This window comes from Nycticebus coucang, chromosome 13, assembly GCF_027406575.1.
Source record: "Nycticebus coucang isolate mNycCou1 chromosome 13, mNycCou1.pri, whole genome shotgun sequence".
NCBI classification, from domain to species: domain Eukaryota; kingdom Metazoa; phylum Chordata; class Mammalia; order Primates; family Lorisidae; genus Nycticebus; species Nycticebus coucang.
Genome location: NC_069792.1, coordinates 92366693 through 92383835, shown reverse-complemented (window position 1 = coordinate 92383835; position 17143 = coordinate 92366693). Strand labels below are relative to the sequence as shown.

The 17143-nt window shown below is 34.9% G+C and overlaps 1 protein-coding gene across 4 annotated transcripts in view; it reads right to left on the bottom strand.

The window, feature by feature from the left end:
• Positions 1–1004: 1004 nt before the first annotated feature.
• EFR3A (EFR3 homolog A) overlaps positions 1005–17143 on the bottom strand; it is a 103244-nt gene continuing 87105 nt past the window's right edge. For all 4 annotated transcript variants that reach the window (XM_053559047.1, XM_053559048.1, XM_053559050.1 and 1 more), the window contains 5 exons: positions 15529–15620; positions 9547–9595; positions 8156–8259; positions 7595–7644; positions 1005–3836 (listed from right to left, as the gene is read on the bottom strand). In XM_053559047.1, coding sequence (XP_053415022.1) covers positions 3731–3836; positions 7595–7644; positions 8156–8259; positions 9547–9595; positions 15529–15620 — 401 coding nt within the window. In that variant the 3' untranslated portion in view covers positions 1005–3730. The remainder of the gene's footprint in view (positions 3837–7594; positions 7645–8155; positions 8260–9546; positions 9596–15528; positions 15621–17143) is intronic.

Here is a 17143-nt window from a genome sequence, read left to right as displayed (position 1 = left end):
GCAAATAATCCCATTTGATTTAAAATGTACAAAAGCAAATTCTGTAACTAAAACATGTATCTCTGTAATATTCTGAAATTAAAAAATATATAAGAAAATACAACTTTTAAATAAAAAAATGCTAGAAGATATAGCTTTTAAATAAAAAAGCTAGAAAATAATATATATTAAATAAAAATGCTAGAAGATATAAATATAGCTTTTAAATAAAAAAATGCTAGAAAATATAGCTTTTAAATAAAAAATGCTATAAGATCAGAAGAGATATTTCTCTCAGGAAGATATGCAAATGGCCAGTAAGCCATGGAAAGATGTTCAACATCATTAGTTATTAGGGAAATGCAAATCAAAACAATCTTCACATGGCCTAGGACAGCTGCGGTGGGAACAGCAGACAGTGCTGGCGATGGCACAGGGCCTGGCTCCCTCACACACTGCTGGGAAATGGTGCAGTCACTTTGGGAAAGAGTTCAGCAGTTCCTTAAAAAGGGAAACCCATTTGGAAGGCTGTCTGCTGTCCTCGTTTTACGGATGAGGACTTTGTGGCTCACAGTTCAATCACTTGCCTGCAGCTGCTTTGCCAGGAAGTGGTGGGGCTGGATTTGACCAGAGCCCAAGCACCTTACGCTTCAGTAATAGAGGTGGTTCCCGAACCCCCAGGCTATGATGCCCAGCTCTGTAAGTGGCAGAATAAGCAAACCAGGGTGGCATAGGGTACTGGGAGCAGATTTTTTTTTTTTTTAAAGAGATACTTTGTGTAATTTATGGAGCCAAGAAGAAACATTAAAAATACTAAGACTGAGGTAGAGATGGCAACTGCACCTTCACAAGCACAGACCACGAGTTCACGTAACTATACCTTGCCATGGCTACGTCCAATACACATGGGAATGAATCCACTTGGCAACGTGGTTTTTACTAAAGCTCTTCATTTTTAACTTAAGCAAGTATCGAATAAATTAAATAAATATAATAACTATTACAGAATTGTACTTAGACACAAGTAATTCAATTTTTGTTTTATTGCTTACGTATGAATTGCACAGTGAATTTTTACATTTGAGGAAACTTAACTTCATTACATTTAATACATATTATCAGCATGAAGAAGACAAATAAGTTCCATTTTCAGACAGGAAGAAGAGAAACATCTTGGGTAGAGGGAAGTTAACTGCTGGTAAAGTGTAATGTTATTCTACAAGATAATGAGTTCAGAAGTATTAAGGAAGTAGAGGTGTGTGTGTGTGTGCACGCGCACATGTGTATTCAGGTAAACTTCATAATAATAAAACTCTATATACCAGTCACAGACAACACAAGCACAGAAGGGACATTTAAATGTTAACTCTTCAATGTCAAGAAAAGAATATGAGCAACTGTATACAGCAAAAAGAGAAATTTTAACAATTAAGAGTTTTCTATATCTACAAAAATATAGCAATACAGCAAACTTCAATAAATCCTAAACTTCCAGTATTTAAATTGGCTACAACACAATATGCATACGTAATTCCTAAAGAATCCCCGTTAGAAATGGACAGGTCAGCCAGAGAAGAGATCCAATTCTTGGGAATCCTTGTCAATAAGACCAGTTCAATAATCCAGGATATATAGAAGTCTACTGTGATTTAAAAATCAGAAGAAGAAAACCCCAAAACCCAAATCAATAATTTACAAAGACCATGAGAAAGTTGTGATTAACATTAATTGCAACGGTTTTCCTTTACATGCAATACATGCATTTTTAAATTACTAAGAAACATGAACTTTTGCAGAGCAAAGTTTGTTTCACATGAGTGCAAATGAATATATATCTTCTTTGCTTATACTATTAAATTATATATATTTCCATACAAAAGCACACAGTGTTAATCTATAAAATGACATCCAAGTGGATGATGATTGGTTTTGCATGTCCCCCTGCTTAGATTTTTAAAAACGCACAGTCAGAAATTAATAGCCTTCTTTAAAAATACATAAGAAAAAAAGGGAAATAAAAAAAACAAAAAACCCACCAAACTTGGCTTATTAACTAGTAAAGCATTTTACCCGATCAAAAGGCAAAGTTGTAGTGGCAGCTGCAATGTGGCCATTGAGATCTCCAGTGGTGACTCCACTGTCACTTGGAAAACAAGGTCTTGTCTATCTACATTTAATAAATAGCCTAGGATGTTTTATATCATTTTATAGGTTTAAATGACTAGATTCTGTTTCAAGAAGTAGCACTTTGGTTAAAATATTCAAAAATTTTCGAGTATACTTGTTCTGCTATCATTTATTTACTTGTTCTGTTATCATTTATTTACTTTCCTGTTTTTACTCAAGGTGCCCAAATAAACACAAATACTAAGTTAAAACATCCCATTCTTCATTGCAACTTTTCCAACAAAAACATAAGCCAAAAACTAGAGCTGCAGTTTCTAATATGTATATAGTTTTATGCAAAAAGAAAAACAAAAAAAACCCTGAATCTGAAAAGGTAGAACTACTTGTACAAACAGGTGATTTTATAAAAACGTCCTAAGAGAATTTTATGAGAGTTATAAAGAAAGTTATTCATCTTACCATGGAATGTAATTCACTAAAATGTACGCAAATTTATGGGCCTGTCAGTGTGTGCACAGAATGAACCTGTGAGTTTGGGAGGTGAAATCAAAAGCAGCTTAAATTATCAAACCTTAGCACACTTGACTGTGAAAACACAGATACTCTTTTCCAATGTAATATAACCAATTCAAAACACAGATGCATCAAAGTTATGGTTTAAATTCTATAATAAAAATCCGTTTGGAGAATTTGTTGATTAGGAGGATCTAAAACAATGCATAAAAGCGCAAATTAATGTGTTCTTAATGAAAATCAAAATGTACAGTTTCCTCACAGGTGAACTAGTAGCTGTTTTAAACATCTTTTTCTCCCCTATACTAAATATATATCTCATTTAATTACTGGAGCCACAGTAAAATACTATAATTTCAAAGCACAGCCTGTAAACTAACACATCTTATGATGTAAAAAATATTGCACAGTTCGGTACTCCAAGAGTAAGCTCTACGCCCCTTAAGCAGAATGATCAAACTCTTGGCAGGAAACACAGTATTACAAGAACTAGGTGTTTTAAAGTACGGCAATTTTTAGGGTCATATTGTAGGAATGCTGTTCAATAGATTTCTTATCACTGTGAACAATGAGGAATGCCTATGACATACGATTACGGTGAGTGAATAGAGGGATGCCCGTCAACAGTGACCTACAGCATGGAGACAAAGCCCTAGGGCTGCTTTGCAGGCCCAGGATTAGGAATATATTTGAAGGTATCAGCTTTTGTAGAAAACCAAAACCAAAAGCAATTCTATCTCTAAGCAATTGTGTACATGTTAAGAAATACGATAGACATTTCAAATATTTTTAATCCTCTGAAGGCTTCCTTTTTTAAAAAAAAATTACATGTTTGTGAAAAGTTTAAAATATACTGTTTAACAAGGGAATAATATGAGATCAATGTATGTTCAACTTTAAAAGCCAACAGGAACCTCAAGGCAAATTAACATGGCATAAATCTATCTTCAAAAGTACTCTCAATCATATATAGCTCCAAAACTTCTAATACGGTACGCCAAGAATTTGGTTCAGGTTCCATCATTATTGGCAAGAAGTATGTACCCTGAAAACTCAGCTTGGCCTTAATTTTAAGAGTTTAAAATCCGATGCCAAGGTCTTCATGAGCCACTCAATACACGCACAGATCTGGAAACTTCATCTCATAGACTGGGACAGACTGGTATTGGGCGTGCCCAGAAGTAATGGTCAGTGTTCCTGATGGACTAGGAGGAGGACTGTGAAAGAAGAACAAGGCATTGTCAACAGAACACTTAGAGATCTAAAAATAGATCTGCCATTCAATCCTATAATGCCTCTACTAGGTATATACCCAGAAGACCAAAAATCACGTGATAACAAAGATATTTGTACCAGAATGTTTACTGCAGCCCAATTCACAATTGTTAAGTCATGGAAAAAGCCCAAGTGCCCATCGATCCACGAATGGATTAATAAATTGTGGTATATGTACACCATGGAATATTATGCAGCCTTAAAGAAAGATGGAGACTTTACCTCTTTCATGTTTACATGGATGGAGCTGAAACATATTCTTCTTAGTAAAGTATCCCAAGAATGGAAGAAAAAGTATCCAATGTACTCAGCCCTACTATGAAACTAATTTATGACTTTCATATGAAAGCTATAACCCAGTTATAACCTAAGAATAGGGGGAAGGAGGAGAGGGAGGGGAGGGAGGGGGGAGGATAGGCAGAGGGAGGATGATTGGTGGGATTACACCTGCAGTGCATCTTACAAGGGTACATGTGAAACTTAGTAAATGTAGAATATAAATGTCTTAACACAATAACTAAGAAAATGCCAGGAAGGCTATATTAACCAGTGTGATGAAAATGTGTCAAAATGTTTATAAAACCAGTGTATGGTGCCCCATGATCGCATTAATGTACACAGCTATGATGTAATATTAATTAAAAAAAATAAAAAAAATTAAAGCTGTTTATTTGAAAGAAAATTATATCTACTGTCTTCAAACATCAATTGCAAAGATCAATGCTATGTAGTTTGTAGCCAGCTGCAAAGTTGAATGGGAAAACAGATCACAGTGGTATCAAGCTGTTTTTAATTCTAAACCAGACATTTTCTTTTTAAAAATATATATATGTGTGTGTGTATATATATATATTTATGATGGCATTACACTCTACACACTCTTAGAAGCCACTTTGTTTCATTACTAAAAAAATTATTTCATACATGTAGACATTATCTTTTTTATAACACACGGTATTCATTATGTAGATATATCGCACCTGGCATAACTCGGGGGACAAATGCAGGTTTATTTCCATTTTGTCTTATTACCAATAATGCTCATAGTCTACTCGCACACACCCATGATTTACCCTGACTGACTTGGTTCTGCTGTATAGTGTTACAAGTCAAATTTCTGGATCAAACTGTATTTAAAATTTTGACCTTCTTAGCACACAATGTCAGAATACCAACAATTTATATTTTTAACATTTCATTATACCTATTCTCTTCTACTGTTTATAAATACAAGATGTAGTTAATCTTTTTGTTTTTAATCTTTGACAATCTGAAAGTCCAAAGGGAATTCATTTTTAATTTTCATTTTGGGTTACTATTAATGAAAAATATCTTTGTAGTATCCATGTAATGTTTCTTTGAAAATTTAAATTGCCTTAATTGCCTCTAATCCTACTCAGAAGTTCTCTTATCAATTTGGGAAACTAATTTTTTTGTCATGTGATACAAATGCTTTTCTTCAATACATATTTAATTCTCAACTTTTTTTTTGTTTCCTTTTTTTCTCCCCCAAATGCTTAAAAACGTTACAAAAACTCAATTGTTTCCATATGAATTCTAGCTTTTGAGTTATAGTGAGAAAAACTTTCCCCCAAACCAATATTATAAAAAATACTCCTGGATGGCGCCTGTGACTCAAAGGAGTAGGGTGCCGGCTCCATATACCGGAGGTGGCAGGTTCAAACCCAGCCCCAGCCAAAAACTGTAAAAAAAAAAAAAAACAACAACAACAAAAAACCCTCCTGTATAACTTCCAGAGTTTCTATGTCTTTTTGTAAACAAAGAGTTAATTTATCCACCTCGGTAAAAGAAGTAAAGTAGGAATTCTTGCCCCACCCCCACCCCCAACTGATAACAGTTTTTAACATTTGCCCAAATAAGATAAACAGAATATTTGCTTTTTTCCTTAAAAATCTGAAATCTTATCTTTACTACAGACACTTTCTATACGTGAATTTCCCTCTGTTCTTTTTAGTCATAAGTTCACACAGATCTATCTATCAAGTGTTTCCTGCCAGCAGAGGCGCACGCCCCGTGCCTCTTGCACGGGGATTCCTCCACCACTGCCCTTCACTTCCCTTGTTCAAATATAAAAACAAATTCTTTGACTAAAATGATAGATTAATCTGCAGAGGACTAATGCCTTTATGATATTAACTCCTTATTCAAAAATATGTTTTATTTAGTTAATTTATGTTTAAACAAAATACACTTAAGAATATCCGATATTCTTAAGTATATTAAGAGGAGATTATAGTTACACATACTTCATGTAAGTCTTACAAAGTTCTCTGAGTTTATTAGTATTGTGTCATGGTTAAGTGTACTTTCTTTTTGATTAATTAATAAATGCATAAATGTTCACATCATATGCATATAACTATCTTCAATTATTAATCTATTCAGTTGGTTCCCTTATATTTTCCTGACATAACCATGAAGTTATGTTAGTGTGACCAAATGTAGCACTGTGATCCCTACCAAAAATCCTTTTAAAAAAGTTGTTTATGGATTCAAATTCTGACTTTGCCACTCACCAACTGTATGACCTTCAACAAGTTACTTTAGGTCTTTCTCTAAGCCTTGGCACCTTCACTTGGAAAATGAAAAAAAGTGGCATCTACCTACCTTTCAGGGCTCTCGGGAAGCTTAGCAAAAATTACAGCTATAAACCGTACAGCATAAGACCAAGTACACAGCAGACATTTAGTGTTACAACTAATAGACATCAAAGAGATAAATGCCCACACCCAGCAATTTTCTCTCAATCCTAGATCAGACACATACTGCATATTTTAGTCTGATTCTGTTCGGAAATTTTGTGAACGAGTGATTCTCAACTTAGAGAGGGTGTTAAGAATGGAAGGAAGCACCTCTAAAAAGGGGTGACACTGACATACATGTGCCTTGCATATAAAAAAAAAGGCTGAAATAAAACAGCAAGCAGACTAGAACATTTCCCTGTCTCCTCCGTTTATAAGATAAAGGGGTTGAGGCAAAACAGAATTAAGCAAGTTAAAAATATAAAGATACAGCTGTTGTAGAAAAAAATCCCAGAAATATAGTACATTTATGAATCCTCTACAGACTACCTCTCACTGGAGCCCATTTCTATAATGAAATCAACATAAGACCACATGGCTCTTTCTTTAAATAGAACCTAGAATTTGCCTATCCATCCTTGATGTGCTGCATTACCTAAAAACAGACACAGAATAATCAATACCGACAGCTGTTGGACACCTTGTTTTAAAGAGTAATAATTCATAATAGGACTGAAATGGATATGATGTAGGAAAGCTAAAGGAATCTTCAATAACTCAACTGAGCCATCGCATAGGTAGACTCGTTACTGTCCTGAAAAGAACTATGAGGCTGAACCATATTAAAATACAATTTTTATAAGGTCAAAACAGCTAAATCAATTTCCTGGTTATGAAGCATAACATTGTAATGTTATCCAGATGTCCTTATAGGATCATTAGAAAGAAATAAATGATCTAAAAAAGGAACGCAGAAAATAGCTAGAAGACCACTATATAAGACATACTGAGATACAGCATCGCACACACCATCTCGCACTTATTCTGGAAGAAAAGCACAATGACTTAAACCTGATTAGCCACAAATTTCCAGGAGTCTAATAGCTTCAATTTTGTTTCCGGTGCATTACTGCTGTTGTAGTAACAAAACAACTTACCGTATGGTCAGTTCCAATATTTGAGCAAGTCTATCGTGAAGCAAATTTGCCTGCAAAAAAGAAAAAATGTTAAGAAAGGATTATGTTCTAAATAGCTATATGAACTAATGCAAATGTAATTTAGAGGACAAAATGTAAGTGTAACTATTAAGCTGATGAACTATTAAGCACAGAATGCTTAATGACATTTTGGTTTAATCTGTCTCACCTATGGGAATTTAATGTAAGCCTTCTGTAATTTTCCTGTTCTAGATTCACTGCTAAAACCAAAGTGACAAACACATAAAATATCCACAGCAAAATCAACAAAAAACACTGCAAAAAAAAAAAAATTATCAATGCAAAATTAATGTTTACTTTGGAATCTGCCATTTCCATCAGCTTAGATCACATAAAGAAATTATTTAGGCTTCAAAGCTATCCCTTCAGAGTTTTTAGTCTCTAATAATTTCCTTCTGTTCTGTAGAGCTGTCTAGAACCAGGAAGTTACTAATCAATTACCAAGAAAGTGTTTACAAAACCACATTCCTCCTCATCCACCTTCACCACTAGTTGACTCACTTTTGATTCACACTGTGCTGCTATTTCTTCAAAAGGTGCTTTCTGAAATTTCTCTATAACAAGACGCCTCTTTTCCTTTTCTTGCTCTTCCATTCCACTCGTGTCTGTATAAATGTTTGAAAAGATTTATTAGCAGGAATACAGAATTTCATAGAACCCTGTTAATAACCATAACAGTTAATCATGTGTCAATGAAAACTAAGGGCAATTTATAAGGCTACGTTTAAAAGGAAAAAAAAAATCAAACGGCATAATGTCCTTGAAATGTCTCAAGGTTAAAAATCACACATACAAAAGATTAAAAATATAAGGCTTTAAAACTACACAGCACAAGACCCTTTTTAAGAGTACTTTTCTCTCTCTTACCAAAAAAAGACAGGAGAATGGTAACTTCCTATAGGTTGAACTACATGTAGGTCCTTCCTGAAGGATTCTTTCATGAATAACTATGCCCTTGCACATATGTGGTACTAAATAAAATATTTGCTAAACTGCATCTTGAGAATGAGTAGAATAATTAAAATACAGATGGGGTCATTTGGAACCATATTATCCTTTCCTATTTATTTATCATAATCTGAAAAGGGATTCTTTTTTTCTGTTTGTTTTAAGATGATGTTTCTTCCAGGCAAAGTTTGTGAGATAGTAAATTAATATATGTCTATCTTTCTGATACCACTGATATAACTATCTGTTTAAGAATATGGCTATAAAAAAAAAAAAAAAAAGAATATGGCTATTATGAAACAATACAATTTTAAAAGCCTAAGCAATGGAGGTAACTAAATGATATATTTATATAGAAACTAACAGGAGTTTGTTTTATTTTGTTTGTGTTTTTTTTAATTCTTTTATTAAATCACAACTATGTACATTAGTGCATTTATGGGATACAATATGCTGATTTGATATACAATGTGAAATGCTTACAGCTAATTGATTAACATAACCGTCTCCTTTCTTACTTGGGGCAAAAACATTCATACTCTGGGAGGAGGGAGGGTTTTGAGGGGATCCAACCTAGTGTGCATAACGCAACGATACATTTCTATACTTTTGTATAGAGGTGGCCATGCCACCTCTACTTACTCTGGTATCTAAAATAAAATACCAATAAAAATGAGTCATGGTAGGATTACACCTGCAGTGCATCTTACAAGGGTATATATGAAACTTAGTAAATGTAGAATGTAAATGTCTTAACACAGTAACTAAGAAAATGCCAGGAAGGCTATGTTAACCAGTATGATGAAAATGTGTCAAATGGTCTATAAAACCAGTGTATGGTGCCCCATGATCACATTAATGTACACAGCTATGATTTAATAATAAAAAATAAAAAAAATAAAAAGTAATGAGTCAGGAGTGCTAACAAGTGCAAAGTATCTCACCAATTGCTTTCTTCAATGCTTCAAACGTGATTTCTTCAGTGTTACTAACCTAGAGAAAAGTAATTTAAAGTACAAAAAAAAAAGGTTAAGGAAAGGTCATTATAAATAATACCTTCACCTACTTGTAAGTCAGTTATCTAAGAGCTTTTACAAATTTGTTTTCTGTTTTGCATTGGCTTGAGTTGTGATTAGACTTTACAATATCAAATAATCTCTACTTTTCCATTGATTCTAACAAGGCCTACTACAATGGTTTCCTAAAAGAAGTCTCTAGGTTGGCATTAAACTGGCAGAATTAGCATCCTTTAGGTAATAAAGCCATCCTTGAATTAGAGACCTCTCAGTCTCTAGTAATATGATGTGCAACAAGATCTGAGTCCCACTGACTACACTATGCACCATAAGTAAACAATATTTGGGACAGTCAAGCTGAGATTATATATAAATACATTTTTTTTTTTTTTAAACTTCAAGTTAATGTGATGGTACGACCAACCAGGTCAAAATATTTGATTTTGTTAGGTAGAGGTTGTGGTTATGTCCTGCACCCAAAAGGTGTGCCAAACACCCCTGCCGTGCCCATTAGGTGGGAGCACCCACCCATACATTTTTACCTGTGTGATAAATGAGAAGTATGTACTTATATCCTCCATAATTGTCGTACCAGATACAGTTTACAAATTTAAAAAAAATAAGATTTTAAGTAGTTTAGAAGAATCACCATTTTGGAAGGGTTCAATGAGTGTAGTTAATTAACATCTTAAAATAATCATACTCTATCAGGGGTCCTCAAACTTTTTAAACAGGGGGCCAATTCACTGTCCCTGAGACCATTGGAGGGCTGGACTATAGTTTAAAAAAAAAAACTATGAACAAATTTCTATGCACACTGCACATATCTTATTTTGAAGTAAAAAAACAAAACAAAACAAATACAATCACACCGCCTCATGTGGCCCGTGGGCCGTCGTTTGAGGACCCCTGCCTAGATCTTCTTAGGTCAACTATCAATTTTTAGTCTCTGAACATACCCCATAACTTAAGGCTCTCAAATCTCTCTCTTCCTTTAATAAGATATGTAAAAGATATGCAATCAACTGCTTTACGATTAAAAAAGTAAGTAATACTTTTTGTGGCATCAGCACATTTTCAGGACAAATAATATATCCAGTTACTATAGTATCTCTGAATAAAAATTAAGAATGAGTACTTGCCTGGAACTCTGGTCATCCCTAATTTTAGCTCCTGAGCTTCTTTTGCTAAGCCTAAGGCAGCAAGACTAACGAAAGCAAAAGGCTTCACGCTTTGCACCTTAGCTTCTCTGTAATACAAAGGCTTTAGCTGGAAGTCAAGCAGCAAGAGTTCCACTACCTCGGTTTTCCTACTGAGGGTTCATATTTCTAGTTGAAGTCAGATTAAACTTGGGAATCTTCGGTTGCTTTGTTCTAGATATGTGGAGCAGATATACAAGATTAGGCTCTGGCTGGTCAGTTATTTGAACCTAGAAGCAATGTAGTACTTCAATGAAAAAAAAGAACCTGCTGTTATTCTTAGAATTGGCTAAGAGTGGTAGACTTTTGAGAAACAACTACAGTGCAGTGTTGGAGAAAGAACACAGAAGGTAGAAAGCCAGTGGTCTTGTTACATGTAATTTTTACTTGTTACCTGTTCAACCCTGGGTAACTAAAAAGCTAAAGGACCTAACCCTACTTATTCTTCTCTGTTTGTTTGTTCTTTATTGTTTTGTTTTTAAAAATTGCTTTAATGCACAGACATTCTTGTTTCCAGCAATGTCATCTGTGTATAGCAAAACCGATTTCCTGATTTTAAAGGAAGGCTGAATTTGCCCAAAAAGCATTCAAATTTCATTATTTCTGATCATGAAGAATACACATGTATATTTAACTACATAGAGCAAGATAAACCCTGAAGACTACACTACACAGTAAGTCATCTGGTTAAAAAATGGAGATATGATAATTAGTTGATAAGCCATTCTACACTGTATACATATGTTAAAACACCATGTTGTATGTCATAAGCATATGCAATTTTTACTTGTCAATTAAAAAATGGAAACAGTACACTAAAATCATGATTTCTAAAGGTTTTCTTTTTTTAAAAAAAAAGATTGTATTTGTTCTTTTTTTAACTCAGAGAATCATGATACAGTATCCTAGCAACAAGAACCTCCAAGTCATTCTGCCCGTCTCTTCTTTTTTTTCATCTCCTTCTCTAATTCCCTGTAAGTCCTCTGCTGGTGCTAGCTATTCTCCTCAGGAATCGGGTACTCCCGCCCACCCTCCAGCCTGGCGCTGTGGTTTAGAGCCTGGTTACGTCGCTGGAGGACTCCCACACAATCTCCTAACTGGCCACCACCTCCAGTGTCTTCTTTGCACTTTAGCCTCATCACACCTCAGAGCTTCCCTTTATGAAAACATAACTCTGATGGTGACACTGCCTCAATTTCTATGTCTCCCTACTTCCTACCACTTTACATACAAAGCCCTCAGCCTGGTGATAAAACCTTCTAAAGTTTGGTTCCAATCTTTCCTACTCTTCCCTTTTGTGAAACTTTTTTTTTAAATACCCCTCGCTTTATACTAGCATTGAATGATTCACATTTTTATACAATATAGCTGCTAACTAGAAGTTTTGTACTTTATCTGGTGTTCTAACAAACTGCAGTCTGTTCCAGCTCTAGAGGAAAACCTGGTTATGTGGGAGTTATGGATAAATGGTGCAAACCACCCCGGAAGGGTTTCAACATTCCCTTTACTATTTGTGGTGTTTGCTTTATGCATGATTTATGACCCTCACCTAGACTACAGAACACATTTAGGCCTGCATCAAATCTGCTATTCACCTTTTCTGATCAGAGTAGCTGTTATGTCCACTGATACGTCAGTTAGTGACCAGCAGGTTGTGACTAGTACAGATGGGATGCTAACACATACACAGGTTTTTATAGTTGTATCTGATAGAAAGGTAGGAGTCCATATGTATAAAGCAAAGATCTTTTGCTTGTTCTAGAATAAACAATCCTTTGCAGACAACTAGTGACTTAATTTTGTACTAAGTTTAATAGGTACTCAAAATTTAATAGATGTAACGTCCTATCCATACCCCTAAATAATTAAGCACTTAACTATAGCTTTTAAAAAGGAGAATCATGTGGTGATCTCAGGTCTTACTCATACCTGTTATGCTCACTAAGAGATCAAAGATCATGTCTACAGTGCTTTACTCTATCAGTCAAGCGGAGGACCATCTCTGGAGGCAGCAATGTCACTATTCTATTTAGTCATTTACCTTCTTGAATACCTTGATTTAATTTAGGTATCTTTACATACAGGGTGTGTATATAACATGTGCGCCTATGCGTGTGTAGGTATGAAGCTGACCCTTGAACAACACAGACTGGAACTGCGTACAACTACACGCACATCTTCCTTCTCTGCCACCTGAGACAGCAAGACCAACCCTCTCTTTTGTCTCCTCCTCAGCCTTCTCAGCGAGAAGATGACAAGTAAGATGACTTTTACGATGATCTACTTCCACTTAATCAACAGTAAGGAGATTTTCCCTTTTGTGTGATTTTCTTAATAAAATTTTAAGTTAAAGAATATAGTTTATAATATACGGCATACAAAATATATGTTAATTGAGTATTTATGTTATAGGTAAGGCTTCTGGTAACAGTAGGCTATCAGTAAAGTTTGGGGGAGTCAAATTATATGCAGATTTTTGAATGTTTGAGGGGGTGGGTGGGTAGTGCTCCTAAGCTCTGTGTTGTTCAAGGATCAACCGAACACACACACATATGTCTTTTTATAAAGGATAATTTTTAGAAAAAGTTCACTAAGTGATTCTGGTGGGCTAAGGTTTGAATTTCAGAACTGACAGACCGCAGGTGGGCCAAGTACTTCCATAAATTACAATAACAATTTGAGTTTATCTAGGTTGAAATAAAAGTTTGTTATGGCTCCATCCAAACAGCCTTCCGACTTTCTCTCTCTCTGTTAAATTATACACTTTAAAAGCAAACGTATCGGAGAAAAATCTGCGATTATGTATATACAATTTAAAATAACTTTAATAACTTACAAAAATTTTTTTGAGCAATTTCTCTTAACTGATTCATTGTAAGAAAATGGTTTGATGTTTTTGTGATGTCATTAATTGGTGAATACCTAACTGATGTGACTTGCTCCCTTCATGCTATGCAATTAATTAATTAGTTTTAGCCTAGTAAGTAATGTTATTCTGGTACTTGAACAAACACTTCCAATATACAAAAACAGATTTAAATAAATGTGATACTAAACTGTACTTAACTTTCCAGATGTTCAGTGTGAGGCATATCTGACTTAGGACATACAAGGAAAAAAATAGGATCTTTAAAAAGTTAACAAATGTATTAATGGGCTTTTAATGTAAAATTTATGTTAAGAATCTTTCTCCTATAGTAAGTCTTTGCTCAATTGTTTTTTCAGTTCATTTTATCAAACACAGGCTGATTCTTTGTAAGTTTCAAGTGCTACATACATATATAACTTTAATAACATTAAATAACTTAAATATTTTGAGAAGAAATAAAAACAGCCAACAAAAGGAGAATTGAAAAAAATATCAGTCAATTGCATACGTTCTTGACAAAAGTATAAACCAAGGCTTTGGATGAATTTCTTCCTTTAAAAGGTAATAGCAAAGTCATAATTATTAAAACACAGAACTAGTAAGATACTCTCTCTCTCTCTTTTTTTTTTTTTTGCAGTTTTTGGCCAGGGCTGGGTTTGAACCTGCCACCTCTGGTATATGGGGCTGGCACCCTAGTCACTGAGCCACAGGTACCACCTAGATACTGTCTCTTTACTGGTAAGAAGTTTATAAATTAAAATAGATTTGAAGGAAGAGACGAATTAAAGAAAGATGATTTTTATTAAGCCTTATATTGGTTAAGACACTTTAAACCAGCCTTAATGCCCCATGTTTCCAAAGAGCACTAACTGCTTCTTCAACTACTTTTGATGTTCTACTGGTAATGAAAATGATTAATTCTACATAACAGGGGGTTAAATGGCATAGAAAATACAAGTTAAGTTGGCTGTACCCTGGCCACTAAATAGTTTTAATACTGATAGAGATTGGAGGTGGGGGGCTGAGAAAGCATAACCTGAGACTACTTCCTTTCCCTTTTCCATGTGCATATTCCTTAATTATTTACATTGTACCAGTGGGAAATAATAGAACACTTAACATGCTAACAGCGCTAAACCTCAAGTGGCTGACTTGATGTGCTATTATCTCATCATTTTTACTTGACTATCAACAAATTCTTTGGTGATTTGTGTGGAATAAGTCCTAGAGAATGCGAATGGCTTTTTCTTCCTACGACTCAGGAGGGCACACTCAAGTGCTCCACTGAAACAGGAGGACAGCACTCAACCCATGATGTTTCAGGTAAGCCACGGTCCTCACAGAGTACACAGTTCACTGATACAGCTTAAGTTACATCCAGTTCATTATATTTACTATTCAAAATGATACAAAATTTTTCTTTAATAGATGAAGTTTTTAAGCTTGCAAGCATCTGATTTCACACGAGGGTGTATAATTCCATTCTACCTGTAATTTATGTTTCATAAATTTTTAAAAATAAACAGAATCTAGAGGTCCTCTGAGACATGACAAGCCTTCTGTAATTATTTCTTACCAAAAAAAAAAAAATCTCAGTTATGTTTCCTAATTCCTTTATCATGACATATAATGTTAAGTTTTTATCTTTATAAACAGCTGAAATGAGTAAAACAAAGTATAAATAAATTCAAGGTTAAATCACATTAATTTCTACCAACAATTAACTTGGATTTGAGGAAATTTAAAGCTAAATTTTCTCTTGCTTGAAAAGTGTGGATGGCAAAAAATTCTTTTAAATGCTATCTCAAGATAGCACTCTACCATAAACTTTCAGCAACTTACCATGTCATCCGAAGGAACACTGTTGGACAGAATATCCACCTGAATGGACACGGTGTCCACGATACTTTTTCTTCTAGAAAGTCGATCTTCATCTGAAATAAAAATTGTTTCCCCCATTATTTATTAGAAGTGTTATGTTGCTTTTCATTTATAAACTCTACTTGTTTCGGATTTCAAAAAACTTCAGAAAACTGAAACAGTCTGCCTTTCTTGCTCTTTCTAAATACACGGATAAAGCAGTATCTGCTCAGACTCTGAAACTTTATGAAGCAGATTAAAAAATACAACTGACAGGGACAACTGAAATAAAGTCATCAGTTTCTTACTTTTCAAAAAGGGGCATTTAGAATATCAACATCAGGAACCATTATCTAATAATTTAATAAAAGATAAAAGTTACGTAACACAAAAGGAGGAAACACATAATCTAAGTTGAATATATTCAGCCTAACTGAAGACTTACAAAATTGCCCTTATATCACTACGATTTCCACAACCAGTGAAAGGTATTAATTAACTCTGGTTCTAGGATGGTGGGTTTGGGAGCCAACATCCAAGTGTCTAGCATGAATTGAATTTTTAGTTTGAAAGAGTTTTTCCTGCTTCAATGACTATCCCCTTTTCCACCATCTTCCCAGTCACTCATCTCCATCGGCACTTGCTCTTTTACTTTATAATTTGGTCGACTGTCCAGAAAAACTTTCTCTTCACCTCAATAATCTAACTAACCTACTTTTCTGCCTGTGGCTGCAAACTTTGCATAGTCTGAACCAGTGTCTCTCATTTTTCACTACTGACCAATCTTCTGACAACATTTTTCAAAAAACTTTACTGTCTTCCAAATCACTAAATTCAATCGTTATTCCTATCTCATTTTCTGCTTAACCACTTCATAGAAATTTGAATTTGTTGACTAAAATGTACTTTCATACGTTCTTTTCTGCTTCTACTTTTCTACTTTTGCATTTAATATTCAGCAAATCTACTAAGTGATTAGAGACGATGGTAGGTCTAAGGACGGTCTGCTGAACACACAGGCCACATCCTCATGAAGCTCACAGTCTACCAGGGAAGACAGAAAACAAAAGGAACTACACAAATAGCAGAGTATGACGGAAAGTACAGGCTGCTATGAGGACACTAACAGACGTGGCTGCATCAGAAAACAGGAAAATACTCTGTGTATTTCAATATGTAGAATTAGAGGCTTTTTCAGCCTTTGCAGAGCTGAGTGAGTTAAGGGTGGTGAGCTGTAAGACGCAGAAATGGGTCATTCTCAGGAAACTCCTAAAAGCTTCAAGTCCGCTGCCTGCCCATTTGGATGTCTGTGCCAGTTTTTGAAGGATAATAGTTTCTCCTCTTCTACTTTCAAAATTCTGTGGGAGGACTTTTCATTGTAAGTCTCTAAGGAGTCTTAAGGAGAGGATTCTGGAAAACACAGTTCTTGATTTTTCCTCTCTGATAGAGAAAGAATTCAGAAAGGGGGACACTGATGCCAAACTGGCTTCTATTTTACTCCCATTCCTGGTCCTCCAGTTCTTCAAGGATTGCTCAGGTACCACCACAGCTGCAGCCGGCACCTGCAGGTACTCCAGACTGACTAGGAGCAGTGTTC